This window comes from Sarcophilus harrisii, chromosome 5 (genome assembly GCF_902635505.1).
Source record: "Sarcophilus harrisii chromosome 5, mSarHar1.11, whole genome shotgun sequence".
Classification (NCBI taxonomy): domain Eukaryota; kingdom Metazoa; phylum Chordata; class Mammalia; order Dasyuromorphia; family Dasyuridae; genus Sarcophilus; species Sarcophilus harrisii.
The window spans coordinates 38,564,509-38,582,558 of NC_045430.1; the positions used below are offsets into that span (position 1 = coordinate 38,564,509).

At 36.6% G+C, this 18,050-nt stretch overlaps 1 protein-coding gene across 2 annotated transcripts in view; it reads right to left on the reverse strand.

The window, feature by feature from the left end:
• TMCC3 (transmembrane and coiled-coil domain family 3) overlaps positions 1-13,739 on the reverse strand; it is a 130,109-nt gene extending 116,370 nt beyond the window's left edge. For both annotated transcript variants that reach the window (XM_031938903.1, XM_031938902.1), the window contains exon 1: positions 13,566-13,739. In XM_031938903.1, coding sequence (XP_031794763.1) covers positions 13,566-13,684 — 119 coding nt within the window. In that variant the 5' untranslated portion in view covers positions 13,685-13,739. The remainder of the gene's footprint in view (positions 1-13,565) is intronic.
• Positions 13,740-18,050: the final 4,311 nt, after the last annotated feature.

Below are 18,050 nucleotides of genomic sequence, written 5' to 3' on the forward strand. Positions count from 1 at the left end.
GAACTGTACTTGGCTCAGAATCCAAAACCAACAGAAGATTTTTGAGATTCTTTTCGTTTAAGTGAACTCTTTTCTTACCCCAATCAAAGCTGTTGGTCATGGGGCTGCCTTTTATATATTTTTAAATATTTTAAGGAGCTGTGATTCTGTCAGCAGGGAGTACTCTCTCCACTGAGACAGATTGCAATCCCTCCATAACTTAGTAGAAAGTTTTCTGGAGTTGCAATAGCTGAAAAATGCATCATTCTGTGGCTAGCCTGGTAATGAACCTACTTAGGCTAGTTCTCAGGCAATAGGTATAAAATCTGCCATCAGGAATGTACGGAAACCTTTGATAACTTTGTTACACACACACCTCTCATATATACACATGCACATATGCACACACCCATAGAATCATACACACCATGTAAAAATCACAGGGTCCAGTTCCCTATAAGAAAATAGACAGAACTGATTACCATCTGGTTTTCCAGGAAGAAATAGTACTGAATGGAAAAACAGGTCTAGCACCTTTCACTGGAGAAAAACAGGGCTCTATTAGTTGCTTGGGGAGAGAGAATTCCCTCTGTGAAGATATAAAGTCTCAGAAAAAAAATACTCTGTCTCTTATTCCCCTAAATGCTTACTTCTCCCTAGAGAAATTAATGAGAATAATATTATAAAGTCATATATATATTATTATTAAAGAAGGATCTTTTGGCTAATCTTTTTTTTCAAGTTATTAAATTAGATTGCAGAAGTTGATTGATGTGTTTAATGGGTCTCAAAGCCCTGGACTGAAGTGTGAAAATGTGTCCAAAGTTTGTATTGTCACACTAGATAGGGTAGTGAGCCCAGGGATACTTAGCCCACTCTCACTTAAAACCAATTCACTTGCATGTTATGGCATCACTTCCTGGATGTCATGGTCCTCTTCCGGAAGGAAGGGCAAACCACTACTGGCTGGCAAAGTCCTAACTCCCCAACTTGGGGATTCTAACATGGATCCCTATCTAGATTATAAATTCAAATTCAGCTAACATGTATTTATTAAGCACACTACTATCAAATATTGAGCTAAGCACTGGGGATAAAAAGTTAGGCAAAAAATAAACGCCATCTCCCAAGGAACGCTCAATCTCCTGGAGGAAATGTTTCAATTATATGTTTGTATCCCCACTGTGGGACATGTAATAGGTTTTTAATAAATGCTTGTTGATTAAATGATTAAACCTGCCTATCCACTACTCCCCATCACATACTCACCATGTGAGTGATTCTCAATGGTTTCTTTTTTCCCACAAACTCCTTTCAACAACAAAAATTATGTGTTGAACTCTTAGATTAATTTAATATACTACTTGTAATATTCTTTACATTTATTCACTATAAATGCTTTACATTTATTTATTTATTATTCATAATATTCTTTATACTTTGGGATTCATTAGTTGTAATATTCTTTACTTTTATTTGTTTACTATTTATAGTATTCCTTACATTTACTGACTCACTATTTGTAGATTTTTTATATTTATTCACTATTTTTAGCATTCTTTACATTTATTTATTTGCTATTTGTAGTACTTTCATATTTACTAATTTTCATAATATTCCTTACATTTATTTATTTATCATTTGTAATATTCTTTATATTTATTCAGCATTTGTAGGATTCTTTACATTTATTTATTTATTACTTGTACTTTTTACATTCGTTTATGTATTTACTATTCACAATATTCTTTACTTGAATTTATTTATTGACTATTTGTAATATTTTTACATTTATTTGTTTATTATTCATAAGTCTATTTACTGTGTGTAATATTCTTTGCATTTATTTACTATTTGCAATATTTTATTTTTATTTATTTAGTATTCCTAATATCTTTATATCTTGTCACTATTTGTAATAATTCTACATTTATTTACTATTCATAATAGTCTATATTTCCTATTTCTAATATTTTTACATTCATTTACTATATAATACTTTAACTTTTACTTATTTACTATTCCTAATATTCTTTACATTTACTTATCATTCAGGATAATCTTTACATATATTTGTTTGCTATTTGTAATATTCTTTATATTTGTTAATTGAGTTCCTGTTATAATTTTTATTTCAAATCCCTGAGATCAGCTTCTCAAAAATGGGTACCATTCCAGTGCCAAGTCTTCCTCCTCACTGTCACAGTTCTCAATCTCTCTTTCTTTCTCTTTGGTCATTCTTTGCCCCATCTCACCATCTCCACCTGGATACTGTTGTCTTCTATGTACACCTCTTCCAGCCTTCCAGGCCCATATCTTTCAAGAATCAGTCTACCATATTGTCAAGTATTATACAGAAATGCAAAGAAGTAAATGGTGGGGTCCCCAGGAAATTAAGACACATGAAAAAAGAATTAAAAAAGCATGTCAGTTTATGTCAAGGGCCGTGTAATTGACATGAATTTATGATAGGAGGCATTAAAATAAATGCAAAATATATATCCAGTAAATACAAATAATTTGAAGAGATGGGGTCGAGGTCAGCTAAAGCCTAACAATTTTTGAAATTTCTAGAAATAAAAAATCCAGATCAGTCTCATATCTTCAAAATGTATAATCCAGTAAAGTCAGTTGTTTACCTTCCTCCCCACACCCATTTCTATTCTTATCATTATCATTTTGTCTTTTGTCTTTGTATTCTCAGCACACGGAGCTGTACCTTGCATAAAATTAGTATTTAATTAAATACAGGCCTCTCAGTACAGCAATCACAGTATTCTATAGGCACATTTTGAGTATTTGATAAAGGTTACTTCAGTTACATTGAATGCATTTACTAGCCTTTAACTACTAACAATAGCTAGCTACAGAAAGCTTGAAGCAAAACATTTTACATATTTCAACTCATTTGATTAATTACATCAAATATATGGATGCACTTATCTGCTATAAGACTTATGGGCAAGTCATTTAACCTTTCTGCTTCAGTTTCCTCCTCTGCAAATGCAGATTATAATTAATATCTATCTCCAAGAATTATTATAAAGATCAAACAGGATAATATTTGGAAAGCAGTAGACCCCGGTCTTCTTATTTTGTTGGAGAAGAAATTAAAAGAGACAGGGAAGAGAAAAGCTAATAAATGAACAAAAAGTCAAAACTAAAATTAAAAGACAGAAGTATTCATCTTTCTCATGTTAAAATATGATTTTGTATCAGAGAGCAATATATATTAGAATGAGAGGGAAAAGGGTATAGTAAGCATTTAAAAACAGGGACAGGGAAAGAAAGGTCAATAAATCTAGCTTTTTGAAATGAAATAAAGTAGCCCAGTATGAGAATTTACAAGTTAGCAAATTATACACCACAGTTTATAAGCTGGCTAGCTCACCATAAGTCCAGATTGTCCCTTAAAATGACCTGGTTACCAAAGTATTTAGAGCATTATTTTTCAAGATTCTGCCATATGTAGACTGACTTTTCTTTCCTTTTATTAAAAAAAAATTCCCCTAATTAGCAAACATTAATTTTTCTCTTCTACTTTCACTTGAAAAAAAGAAAAATAAAGCCTTTGAAAGATATATGTGTAGCAAAACCAAAGAAATTGATGCAATGGCCATGTCCAAAAAAGTATTTCTCATTCTGTGTCAAATTCATTACCCCTTTGTCAGAAGACAGGTAGTCTGAACTGTAGGCTACTACCTACTACCATTGCTTGTTTGAAATCGTGAAGTTATTTGTTTGTACAATATTGCTATTATTGTATTAATTATTCTCCTATTTCCGTGGGATATTTTTTTCTAGGGTTCTATCCAGTGGTATGTTGGTAAAAGTTTAGCAACCAACTTTTTAGAGGGAAAAAATGTTATGACAAACTTTTTAGTTTAATCAGCATTATTGACATTGTTTTTTTTTTTTATCATTTTCTTAAGTCTAAAAATCAACAAAATGGTAACTCAAGCCCTGATTTATAGTGTCCATCAATTTCAAGATATAAATTTAGTTTCTGAGTTCATACCATCTGGCTCCAGTCTCTCACCTTACCCCACACATCTAGTCCAGTTTCTCCTTTAAAGGAATTGAATCTAACCTTGAGACTTAACTGGGCCAGAGTTCTAAGATTCCAACTCATGATGAGGCTTTCTGGCCACTTAAAGTTATAAGAAAATCCAGCCTAAAAGGAATCAATGTCTGCTATGACTTAAAAAATGTGGCACCATGCCCTGTTCTCTTAGCCTGAACACTTCTACATAAATATAAGAATGGGTTTCATCTACCTCAATCAAAAGTGCTATATCCTTACTGAGGATCCTTTCCATGTCCCAGCAAATTAAATTTTCTTCCATTGACTGATGGTCCAGTCTACAAGTGTCTCATTTCATTCCAGTCCCAAACCTGAACTACTAGACTGATCTGCTGTATCCCTGACATAAGCCAATTTAAAATAAACCCTGTTGGCCTTTGAGAAGACGAGTTGATGGATGACCCCTGGTCTTCACTGGCAAGCATATAATGTTAAGAGATCCAGGAAAGCCCTTGAAGATTGACTGAATAGATCCTTCAAACCTCCCTTTGATGTTCATCATCTCCACCATGAGGAGACTGGACTAGCTGGTCTCTATGGGCCCTTTCTTTTCTTCTTTTTCTTTCTTTCTTTCTCTCTCTCTTTTCTTTTCTTCCTTACTTTTTCTTCTTTCTTCCCTCCTTCCTCCCCTTCTTCCTTCCTTCCCACTGTTCTTCAATCCTTCCTCCCTCCTTCTCTTCCTCTGTTCCTGGACCCATTTGGGAGTCTTGTGAATTTTAAACTATGTCTCATGATTCTATGATCCCAAGTTAAAGAATATTCCCAAACTCCACACAGAGTCTAACACTTTAGCAATCTTTCCATTTCTGATGGTACCTAGCACACAGTAGGCATTAATTAATATTTGGAATGTTTCCAAAACATTGATGAAAATGCTTAAAGGGCGCCGAAATCGGGCACTGTTGAGGACTGGCTGGAGGAACTAGGGATATTTAGAGTCTAAAAGACCTTTAAAAACAGGTGATCACTGGCTTCAAGTATTTGAAGGATTGTCATGGAGAAAGGCAGTTTTATTCTACTTTGCCCCAGGAACAGTGACCATAAAAAGATAAATTGAGACGATGTTGGAGAGAAAACATCCTAACCATTAGAGATATTCACATCTGCAATTAGGCAGTCTCTGGAGGTTATGATTACATATAATTGAAGGTCTTCGGTCAAATTCCTATTCAGGTATGGGTTATGCTACCTAGACCAGCCTTAACCCTAGGCCTAATCCCTGAGGCAGTTAGATAGTACAGTGTAGTACAGAAAGCTCAGCCTGGAGTCAGGAAGACTTGAATTCAAATAGGATTACATACATCTAAAAGTTGTGTCACCCGGGGACTCATTTAACCGGTGTCCATCTTGCCTTTTTTTTTTTTTTTTTTTTTTTTTTTTTTAAATCTGTAAAATGGGGAGAAGAGCACCTAATTTTCAGGGCTGTTGTGAGGATCAAATGAAAAAAATATTTGTAAAGTACTTAGTATGGAGGCCGGCACATAGTAAGTGCCTAATTCATGCTTTTTTCCCCCTCCCTCCTTCCTTTCCTCCTTTCTTTCTCTTTCTCCCCTTCTCTCTTTCTTCTTTCTTTTCCTTCTTTTCTCTTTTCTTCTTCTTTCTTTTTTCCTTCCTTCCTTTTTTTCCCTTTTCTTCTTTCTCTTTTCCTTCCTTCTTTTTCCCTCCTTCCTTCCTTTTCTTCCTTCCCTCCTTTTTTTTCCTTCTTCCCTTCTTCCCTTATTCTTTCCTTCCTTCCTTTCTTCCTACCTTCCTTCCTTTTTTTCTTCTTTTCATTCTGCTTTCCATTCCATCCTGCTTTTCTTTCTTTCTTTCTCTCTCTTTCTTTCTCTTTTTCCTCTTTCTTCCCTCCTTCCTTTCTATCCACTTTCCTTCAATCTTCCCTCCCTCCTTCTCTTCCTCTGTTCCTGGACTCATTTGAAAATCTTATGAATCGTATGGACCCCTTTTTCAGAATAATGTTTGCTAACTACATTCACAATTAAATAAAGTGGTATATTTCAGTTAGACGGTAGAAAAATACAGATGTATTTACTCCCCATCCAAGTTTACAGAAACCCTAAAATCCATCCATAAACCCCTGGACTAGTGAATATTACCTTTGAGATAATATTCTGTGATCAAACCATTTGTTCAGTCCTTTCGAAGTCTCCCCCCCTTCCCTTCCTGTCTCCATCCCCTGTTCCCCCAAGGATAATAGCTGTTAATGACTCTGGGGTTTCAAGATTTGCATCACTTTCTCCAGTTCCTGGGAAAACAGCAGCTGGCTATCAGCAAGTCGATGCCTAACAGCAGGAAGGAGGCAAACAAACAATTTCATTCTGCAGCAATGGCCCACACAGAGTCTAACACTTCAGCAATCTTTCCATTTTTGATGGTACCTGGCACACAGTAGGCATTAATTAATATATGGTGGTGATGCTGGAAGAATGGCAAAAGAGTTCCAATCTAGATTCAGGATGAAACAGCTGACTGGATCATGTACATTTTGCCAAAGGAGATCAGGGAGCCTTTCCCACCTAGTTTTTTTTATGCTCTCCTTCCTTCTCCACTGCAACAAAGCTAACCCCCTCCCTCCATACAAATAGTGTCTGAGATCATTGCTTAGAAGGTTACACATTCCAACTTCTATGTTACAGCAATTATCCATCTATTATTCTGTATCAATGAAAAACATTGAAACATTCTTGACTGCAAGCAGAGGGTCCCCCAAAGCATCTTTTTCAACCATCTTCTTGTTTCCGGAGCCCAGATTAATGGACCACCAACTTTCCTAATAAGCTGGGAGGTCACCACCTTCTAGAGAACTGTCTTCACTAGTACAGGTTATTATAGCCTGACTATGTCTGTGCTACCAGACTCTGATTCCTAATCCTTTGGCAAGTGAAAGGAAAAGGGAGAGATTTAGAATGTAAGATTAAAGTAGATTAGTGGGGGAGTCTCTGAACTGATGAATGATTTTTTTTTTTTTATCACAAAGTCCATTTGGGCTTTTGGCTTTGCATTTCTTGGTTAAGAAAATTATGCTGGGGGCAGTTAGATGGTGCAGTGGATAGAATACCGACCCCGGAATCAGGAGGACCCGAGTTCAAATCCAGCTGCAGACATAAAATACTTAGTAGTTGTGTGACTCTAAGCAAATCACTTAACCTCAATTGCCTTGCAAAAGAAAATAAAATTGTCAGGTTTCTTGATTTTAATGAATGAATGCTTAAGAATACATTAAGAGGAGGATACAAAATATAAAAATAAGTTCCTATTCTCAAAAAGCTTATATTCTAAGAGGAGAAAACAACATATATAAGAGAATGGGGGCCAGGAAAGGATCTTTTAGTCTGAGAAGTCACAGAGACTTGTGAGTAGCATCACAGAGAAATTAATATTCATCTATAAAATGATTTGAATATTTTCTTAGAGCTCCAAATGAAAAGGGCAGGAGAATATAGGGAGGCAGGTACAGAGATATAGGATGATGGTGTGTGTCTTCATATAGGTTCAGGACATGAGGGCACTAGTGTGGGGACTGGAAGGCTGGATCAGATCATATAGCCAGTAGGGACCTCTTAAGCCATCCGGTCTAAACCCTCTTATTTTATAACAGGAGAATCTGTTGCCCAGAGAGATGTAATTTGCCCAAAGCTCCTCAGTAGGGAGCACTAGAAGTGGGATTTGAACCCAGAACCCCTGATTCCAAATACTCTCTTTCTACTAGCTCAGAAGCTTGAAAGTGTAAACCTCCCATTCTTGAAGTAGCATATTCAAGATATTGTAGTCTCAAAAGATATCATAATCTTCAAAATGCTACCCAAGTAACACTTTCAACATGAAACTTTCCCTGATCCCTTGCCCCTTAATAGCTACTATCCTTCTTCCAGGAATTCATGGGAGCACATTTTCAGTGTGAGCATTCACTCTTCAGTAATAGACAAACCCACAAATCAAAGGTGTTTTTTTTTTTTGTTGTTGTTGTTGATTTATTGTCTATAAAATTAATAAAATGATGGAGAAAATATTAATAATAGATTAAATTTAAAAGCATTTGGTAAGAACATTTTTTGAGAGGGAGGCATATTGTACTCTTTTCCTTACCAGATTATGACATATAAATCGTATGGAAAGTCCATCAAAACATATACTTTGAGCAGATATTACGGATGGACCCTGAATGTAGTCTAAAATTCCATAGAAGGAGAAGAGTGGGCTGAATCACATAGGGAGATCCCAAGCTTCCAAAGTTCATCTTTTTGATTGTACTATTTGCTAATTGATGCAACAAGGCTGTGAATCATGGACTACAACCATCTCCCAAGAATCAAACTTTCAGTGTCCTAAGGGTCAATACTGTTTTCATCTTTGAATTCTTAAAAGCCTAGAATAATGACTGAAAACGTATATTTTTGTATGTATACATGCATGTATATGTATGTAGGCATATGTATATAAACATAAGCATCCTTGATAAATACTTTTAAAGCGAATGCATGAATAGCATGTGCACACATTATGTATTTACCTTTATTTATTTATTTAGCACAGTGCCTGATAAATGATAAACACTTAATAAATGTTGGCTGACCCTAACTTAGCTAACATCAAACTACATCATTGACACCACTTTTTCTTTGTTTTGGCCATCATTCATGTATGGAATGCCCACCTTCCTCACCTCAACATCAGAGAATCTTTGCCTTCAAAATGCAACTCATGAATCACTTTCTATATGAAACCTATTCTGATCTCCCTATCTTTCAAAGTTAGTATCTTTCCTATAGCAATTCATGGGAGCAAATTTTCAGTATGAGTGTTCATTCCTTAGTAATCAACAACCTATAAATCAAAATTGTTTTGTTGATTGTCTATAAATTTAAGAAAGTGATGAAGAAAATATTAATAACAGATTAAACCTAAAAGTGTTTGTGTGAACCATTTTTGAAGAGATGTCAAACATTTCCCAGCACCCTCTGCCTCCCTCTAAACTGCCTTGTATTCAGTGATTTATTGTATCCAATTCTCTTTTTATTTATTCTATTTATGCTTATTTATGCCCTTATCTCCCCCATTAGAGTATTAGCCCATTGCGAGTAGGGATTGTTTTATTCATTATACAATAATTGTTTCCTTAGTGCCTAGTATGGTACCAAATAATGAGCTCTTTGTAAATGCTTTTTGATTGATGAACTGACAAATAGGTCTAAGTAGAATATAGCTGATTATTCTGGAAGACTATGACATAACAGGTGGAATAAAAGACTTCATCAAGAATATAGGACCAGAACAGAAGCAGCCACATAGAAAGAAGAGATAACAAGCAGCCGTGTATTGAATTAGAATGTTACAAACCATCTGGTCCCTTCCTAATCACCACTTCTTTATATGTGTTTTCTCTGCTATTGGAATGTAAGATTTTTGAGGCCAGGAACTGCCCTTCCTTCCTTGTTCCTTCCTAACTTCCTTCTTTTTCTTCCTTCCTTTCCTATTTTCCTTCCTTCCTTCTTTCCTTCCTTCCTTCCTTCCTTCCTTCCTTCCTTCCTTCCTTCCTTCCTTCCTTCCTTCCTTCCTTCCTTCCTTTTTTCCTTCCTTCCTTCCTTCTTTCCTTTTTCCTTCCTTCCCTCCCTCCCTCCCTTCCTTCCTTCCTTCCTTCTTTCCTTTCTTCCTTCCTTCTTTCCTTCCTTTTTCTTCTTTTTTTTTCTTCTTTCTTTCCTTCCTTCTCTCTCTTTGTATATAAAGCTTTACTAGATTAAAACTACATTAAGACTTTTGGGACACAGTGTTAAGAGACCCAGAAAAAGATCTCTAGCTTATTAGGGAACTCTTCTATATGGTATGGTTGAAAGATGATAGACCAAAGTCACCCAGAACCAAAGGGTACAGATAGATTCAGAGCTCCAAAAGAGAACTCCAGTTCATTCACATGCCAAATCAGTTCAGTAGCCATGATCCTTCAAATATCTGTATATGAATGATAGGTTGCTAATTCCTGTTTTGGGGCTCCACTGTTCTTATGAAGGGGACTTCCATTAGATAACTAAAATACCCTCAGAGAATGATTTTTTAAAAATATCTATGCAAGGCAAAAGGCACCAGGAAGGATTTCTGAAGGAACTAATTCTTCCTTTATTAAAATAAATTTATGTTTCCCAGCATGTGTTTGACAGGATGAGACACATGGGCTTTGATTCAACAAGACTTTATTAATGTTTGTTTAATAGGATTAAATGCCTGCTCCATGGAAGGAGGCACTGGGCTCTAAAGTCTGGGCAAGGCACATATGCGATATGCCTTACTTAGGCTGCAAATGTTAGCATTGGCAGACCCTGAGGGATGTAATGCTCTCCTATGCGTGGGGAAACTGAGGCCAAAAAGAAAAGTTGCAAGATTCTAGATTAAGAGCTCGAAAGAACCTTAGAGGTCATGAAGTCTAATCCTTTCATTTTACATATGGGGAAACTGAGGTCCAGAGAGTTTCAGTGTTGCATGGTCACTGGCATAGCCAAGATCAGAACCCAGATTCTATGAATTTTTTAGGACTTATTTTATTTAAACTCACTTTTTTTTTCCACACTGTGGGTTTTTGGCAGAACCCAGGGTAGATTAAGCAACATGGTGTTATTTGGTATAATAGGGAATGGTTCTCCATATTTAGAAAATACCTGAATGAGAGGAGGTGGGTGAGGAGGGCAGACTAGAAGTGATAAGAAAAGAGAACAAAGTGGGGGTTTAGATGGGGGAGGACTCAGCAGGAGAAAGGGAAGATTCATAACACTCATGTTGGAGTTTCTAATTCCTGCCCAAAGTGCCATCCAGTCTTTAAATTTCACATTGGCTCTCAGAAAATCATAATTACAAACTGTTTTTTTTTTTTGGGGGGGGGGACCCAAAGCTGTGTTGAACAAAGTTATCACTCCTCATTAGCTTGTGAATTCCTTGAGATCAAGGACAGACAATTTTTATTATCTTTTTATTTGACCTTTCTTTGTATTTCCCAGGGCATAGCATAGTTCTTGGCATGGTATATGCTTAATCCATAGAAATTGACTCACTAGTGACAAACTTCATTTTGGGGAAGGTAGCAGAGTTGATGATGCAGCAGCTGGAATATACTCTTGGACAAATCATTTAACCTAGACTTTGGTTTCCCCATTTAACTATTTAGGCTAAAATCACCTACCTTACAGGACTGCTATGAGACTCAAATGAAGTAACGTGTATAAAACATTTGACAAAACATTAAATGACGCTAGAGAATATAAGCTATTATTAAAGTTATTATTATTAAATTCTCTAAGTCTCTATTTCTATTTCTTTTTAGACTTACATTATTATTAAAATTTTTATTTGTTTCATTTTTTTCATGCAATACTTTTTTTATTTTATTTTATTTTCGGACCCTATCTTCCATAGGACAGAGGCTGCTATTCTAGAGAGAGTGAGTAGACCTGTAACTTCATTGATATAGGGAACTTTCAGGCGAGAAAACTCTCTCTTCAGTCAGTCGGCCAATCAATCAACAAGCATTTATTATAGGCATTTATTGATGTGGCAAGCATTGTGTTAAGTAGCAAGGAAGATCACACACACACACACACACACACACACAGACAGAGAGACAGAAAGACAGACACACAAGGGGAGATAGAATAGACAGAGAGAAAAAAAGAGAGGAGAGAGAAAGGAGGGAGGGAGGGAGAGAGAGAGAGACAGACAGAGACAGAGAGAGAGGAAGTAGGAGAGAAAGAAGGAGGGAGAGGGAGGGGAGGAAAGAGAAAAGGCAAAAAAACCAAACAGAAAACAAAAAATTTACTTCCTTGCCCTAAGCAACACATATTCTACTGAAGTGAGTTGGCCCCTTTTAGAAATTTTATAGCCTTACAAAACTGCTTGGGGCATGGAGAGTTTAAATAACTTGTCCAGGGTCACATGGGTAGAATGTCAATCCAAGTCTTCTTGGCCTAATCAATATATCACAGTGACTCCCTCCTCTCAGATTGGCTTAGATATAGTTAGGATACAGATCCCTCAAGATGAGGAACCTACCACTAAAGTCACTTAAAGTCTTTTGCAGTTTCCTCATATGTAAAGCAAAGGGACTGGACTTTTTTTGGTTGTTGTTGTTTGATCATATGCGATTCTCTGTGACCCCATTCAGGGTTTTTTGGGTTTTTTTTGTTTTTGTCAGAGATATTAGAACAATTTGCTGTTTCTTATTTCACAGATGAGGAACTGAGGCAAACAGTTAAGTGACTTGTCCAGAGTCATACAGCTAGGCAATATTTGAGGCTGTTCTTGAACTCAGGGGCTCAACTGCAACTCCTCTATCCATTGCACTACCTAATTACCCCATAAATGCTATCTAGGTGCAAATTTCTCTGATAGACATTCTTATCTCTCTTCCATTGTCTTCTGAATCATATGTCTCCTGAGAAATGTCTCTCACATGCATTCATATTCTATATAAATATATCTTAAGATATTAAGTGATTTACTCAAAGCTACACCTCTATATATGCCAAAAGCAGATAGAGAATTTCAATCTTCCTGACTCCAAATCAGTCTTTCTCTTCATGACCCTACTCTGCTTCACTGTGACAAACACAATTATAATATCTAATATGCCAATCTCATCCCTGTAAGGTACCAAATTGTATGGGGATTTTCCCCCTGCAGGAAGCAGATGACATTTGCAAACTAGAAAATGTAGCAGAATTGAGAGAAATAATAACATACAGTAAGGAGAGGATGTTAAAGATTGATCCTCCTACTGCAAATACCTGCATTAGGGAAAAAGAGAACAAAAAATGAACCTGTCTTTACTTGTTGAAAAATCAGTCCTACATCAACATTTAAGCTAATCTTTAATCAATAAACATTTATTAAATATAAATGTTTCATATGATTGCACATATATAACCTGTATCAAATTCCTTATGGTGAAGGAGAAAGGGAGAAAATTTAGAAAATTTTTTAAAAAATGAATGTTAAAAAATTGTCTTTACATTTAATTGGAAAAAATACTATCCAAATCATTTATTAAGGACTTATTGTGGGCCAGATACTGTGTTAAGAGCTGGGGATACAAAAAGAGGCAAAAGGTAGTCCTTGCCCTCGAAAACTTACAATCTGATGGGAGAGATGATGAGCATAGAACAATATACAAAGCAAGCCTATAGGGTATCATCGGATGAGTCAGAAATTTTAGAAGTGAAATTCTGTGCCGATTGGTTAACTATATGGTAGGATGCTTCTCTAAAGTATTAGTCAAAGTGCCTTTAAAAGAGACCTACATCAGAGCTGAGATTGGAAGCCAACTGGCTCTCAAAGACCTTTCATGGCTTGACTATCTCCCCTCTCTGCTGACTTATATCCACAGCCCTGCTTACAGCAGCTTAGCTTGAGTCCCTTCTCCTAGAGCCCATTGGTATTTATGCGTTATCTCAGTTAAGCTCCCAATTTCATTCTCAGTGTGCATGGGAGCATGCTGGGTACCACAGCTCTGGACTGCATGTACCTGTCATAGGCAAGACGTGAAGTTCTCAGACTTGGAGGTTGGCCGGGAAATGAGGGCGGGGCCTTGAGACTGAACAATGCTTTCAAACATGTCATGGGAGCAGCAAATCCAATTGGCATCCAGGCGAGAGTGTTTCTTGCATTCACTTTATGTCTTGCCTTGTTTCCTACGGTCTAAAGGATTCTACCTGCTTGATCTCGACAATGATCTCATAATGCTCACATTGTGATGTTGGGAACATTTCCATAAAAGAGAAATCTGGCAGAGACATAGATGCAGTCACCCTGCTGAGACAGGTAGGAGGACAGGCTTAGCAGATAAAGGAAAAGAAGCTTTTTACACAAATGAATCCTTTCGCAGCATGATACACAGGAACATAAACCTGAAGATCTGGGTCCTTTGATGCTCGTAACCTTGGGCAGGGTGTCTAGGTGGCTTCCTAGTGGATAGAGCAGCAGGCCTGGAGTCAAAAAAGCCTGAACTCAAATCTGACTTCTGACACCATTTAACTGTGTGACCCTGGGTAAGTTCCATTTGCCTCAGTTTCCTCATCTGTCAAACGAGCTGGAACAAAATGGAAAGATATCTTTGCCAAAAAATAAAAATAGAATCATAGAGAGTCGAACACAGCTGAAAAATAACTGAAGTTTTTGGGTCTGCCACAACAATATTGATTATAAAGTTCTGCAGTGTCCTTTCACTATGGGCAAATAATAAAAGAAAAGAAAAAAATAAGGAATAACAGGAATTCAGAGATCAAAGGAACCTTAGAAGTCACCTGGCCTAATTCTCAGTTACTTGAGAGTCCTCTCTATACATTTCTTTTTTTAATTGATTTTATTTTTTAATTCACATTACTTTATCAATCATGTTGGGAGAGAAAAATTAGAACAAAAGGGAAAAACCACAGGAGAGAAAAAAAAACAGAAAAAAGAAGTGAACATAGCATGTGTTGATTTACATTCAATCTCTACAGTTGTTCTTCGAGATGCAGATGACATTTTCTATCCAAAGTTTATTGGGATTGCCTTGGATCACCGAACCACTGAGAAGAACCAAGGCTTTCACGGATGATCATTGCACATTCTTGCTATTACTGTGTACAGGGTATTTCTGGTTCTGCTTGTTTTGCTCAGCGTCAGTTCATGTAAATCTTTCCAAGTCTTTCTGAAATCAGCTTGTTCATCATTTTTTAGAGAACAATAATATTCCATTACCTTCACAACTTATTCAGCTATTTCCCAATTGATGGGCATCTTCTCATTTTCCAATTCTTTCCTATCACTAATATTTTTGCACATGTGGGTCCTTTTCCCTCCTTTATGATTTCCTTGGGATACAGACCCAGTAATGGCATTGCTGGATCAAAGGATATGCACAGTTTTATAAGCCCTTTGGGTGTAGTTCCTGTCTGCTCTCCAGAATAGTTGGCTTATTTCACAATTCCATCAATAATGCAATAGTGTCCCAGTTTTCCTACACCCATTCCAACATTTATCATTGTTTTTTCCTGTTAGCCAATCTGAGAGGTACGAGGTGATACCTCAGAGTTGTTTTAATTTGCATTTCTCCAATCAATAGTTATTTAGAGCATTTTTAATAAGATTATAGATGGCTTTAATTTCATCATTTGAAAATTGTTCATATCCTTTGCCCATTTAAAAATTTGGGAATGATTTGTATTCTTATAAATTTGACACAGTTTTTAAACATTTTAGAAATGATACCTTTATCAGAAACACTGGCTATAAACTTTTTCCTCAGCTTTGAACTTCCTTTTTAATCTTGTTTCTGTTGCTTTTGTTTATGCAAAACCTTTTTAATTTAATGAAATCAAGGTTGTCCATTTTGTACCTCACAATATTCTCTAGTTATTCTTTCCTCATTCATTTCTCCCTTCTTCAACAATCTGATAGGTAAATTATTCCTTGCTGTCCTAATTTGCTTATGGTATCACCCTTTGCCCAAATTGTATACCCATTTTAACCTTATTTTGGTATGGGGTATAAGATATAGGTCTATGTTAAGTTTTTGACATGTTATTTTCTAGTTTTCCCAGCAATTTTTGTGAAATAGAAAGTTCTTATCCCAGAAGCTAGAGTTTGGGGATTTATCAAATAGGAGACTGATAGAATCTACTATTGTATAATGTGTATCTAACCTATTTCACTGATCCACCACTCTTATTTCTTAGCCAGTACCAAATGGTTTTGATGACTGCTGCCTATAATATAGTTTTAGGTCTTGTACTGCTAAACTACCATTCTTTGTATTTTTTTTCATTACTTCTCTTGATATTCTTGACCTTTTGTTCTTCCAAATGAATTTTGTTATTATTTTTTCTAGTTCTATAAAATAGGGTTTTTTGGCAGTATGACTGGTATGGCACTGAACCAATTTAGGCAGAGTTGTTATTTTTATTATATTAGCTCACCTACTCAAGAGTAATTGATATTTTCCCAATTGTTTAGATCTTACTTAATTTGTGTGAGAAGTATTTTGTGATTGTTCTACAACATTTCTAACAAGTATCTCAGATGCCTTGGTGCACAGAAGTCTGAACTTCAAATCAGGAAGCCCTTTCTCTCTTCTACTCCACACTCAAACTGTTTTATGATACTATAATCAGATTTTTAGCAGATAGCTATTCAGACATCACTAGCAGTTCAGATCACAATATAAAATCTTCAAAACCAAAATATATGAGTGCCTCCCAAATGAACATTTTACTCCTTTGCTAGTAACTGCTCAGAGGATATGAGAAGTTATCAATTTCTGGAAGAACTTCATTGAAGACTAATAACATGACGAGGAATCTCCTTTAGGAGTCAATAAGTATCAGGATCAGGGGCAGCCAAGAAACCTCGAGACACTTCACTCACTGATCCTGTGGCCAGTGCACTTTCCATTCCTTGCATCCCAAAGTTGGGTGGAGAGCTGGTGGGTGGTGGGGTGTGAGTATATTGAGGGCTAAGAGGCTGACCCCTGAGGAATTTCAGCTGGTTACTGGCTAGATACTCCAGACCCTCTGTCGCTCAGGACAATCTGTAAATAATTGTTCTTCAACAATAGGGACACAGATTCAGAATCAGAAAGGACCTTGGAGGCCATCTGGTTCAACCCCCTCATTTTAGAGAGAAGGAAAGAGAGGCAAGAAAAAGGAAGAAAGTGACTTGTAAAGGTCCAGAACTGGACAGAAACTCAAAGGCTCGCCAGTCTAATTCCCTTCTCTTACAAATGAGGAGACTAGAGCCTATCACGGTGATGGGTTTCTATCCAAGTCACACAGGTTGTGTCAGAGACAGGATTCTTATCTGGGGCCTCTGACCCCAGAGGCAGCATCACTTCCAATTGTGCCAGAAGTTGTAACCTCAACAACCATAACAATCCAAATGGAAAGAATAACTACTAATACTCCCTCCATCCTCTGAAAGAGAACCAACTACTATGGAACTGAAAACTATTATATTGATTTAGCTGTAGAGAAGACAAGAGAAAATAAATTTCTCTCTCTTTGCAGAAGTGGAAGGACAATGAGTATGGAACATTGCATATTCCACTCAGACTCCCCTGATATGCTGGTTCTTCCAAACTAGTTTTTTTTTTTTTTTTAATTCATTCATTTATCTATTCATCTATTTTTTTATTAATTTCTTTTTCTTTTTTGTCATAAAGTATAGTAATGAAGAGTGGGAGGGATCAAGAATCAAAAGTGAAGAATAGAAAGGACCTTATATCCTGCTACTGGATCCCCAGGGCTCTGGAGGGGAAAGTGAGGCAGGTGACATTGAACAGCCCTCCTTCAGTGAAATCCAATTCATTTGCATGACAAGGCATTCCCTCCTCTGATGTAGGTCCTCTTTGAGATCAGGGGACAAATAACAAAAATGAAGAAAGGGAGTATGTGACTTACCCAATGTCATAATGCAGTGATAAGAGGTGGAATTTGAACCCACCCCCAAATCAGATGTCTAATACAGTGTTCTTTTTCATTCTTCCAAGAATAGAGCCAGAAATGAAAAGGATATCATCATTTTAAAAAAAGAATTCATAACCAGAGAGAACTTTTATGATTTGCATTCTATTTCCTGTGATTTCATGAAAGCTTGGAAACCCTGGATAAATCCCCAGCCAACTTGGTCACAGGAAATCACAAAATTTCAAAGTGCCTCTAAATATGTCCAGCAACAAATGGGGCCATTAAGGGCTTCTGTGCTAAGAGTGATCTTTAGATATGTTCATCAATATGGAAAGTAAGTGGAGGCTTCTCTCTGCTCCATCCTTGATCCACCAGTTCTTAACATTTTTCCCTTATTGACAAGACTGCAGGGAATGGAGTCCACTGCTTTTTTTTTTTCTGGAAAGAGCTACAAATGGCTGGCTCTTGGTGGGGAGGGTGTTGTCCTTCATTCTTCAAAAGGACCATGGTACTAGGAACCTGATGCCATGATATGTAAGTGAATTGGATTTGAGTGAGGGAGGACT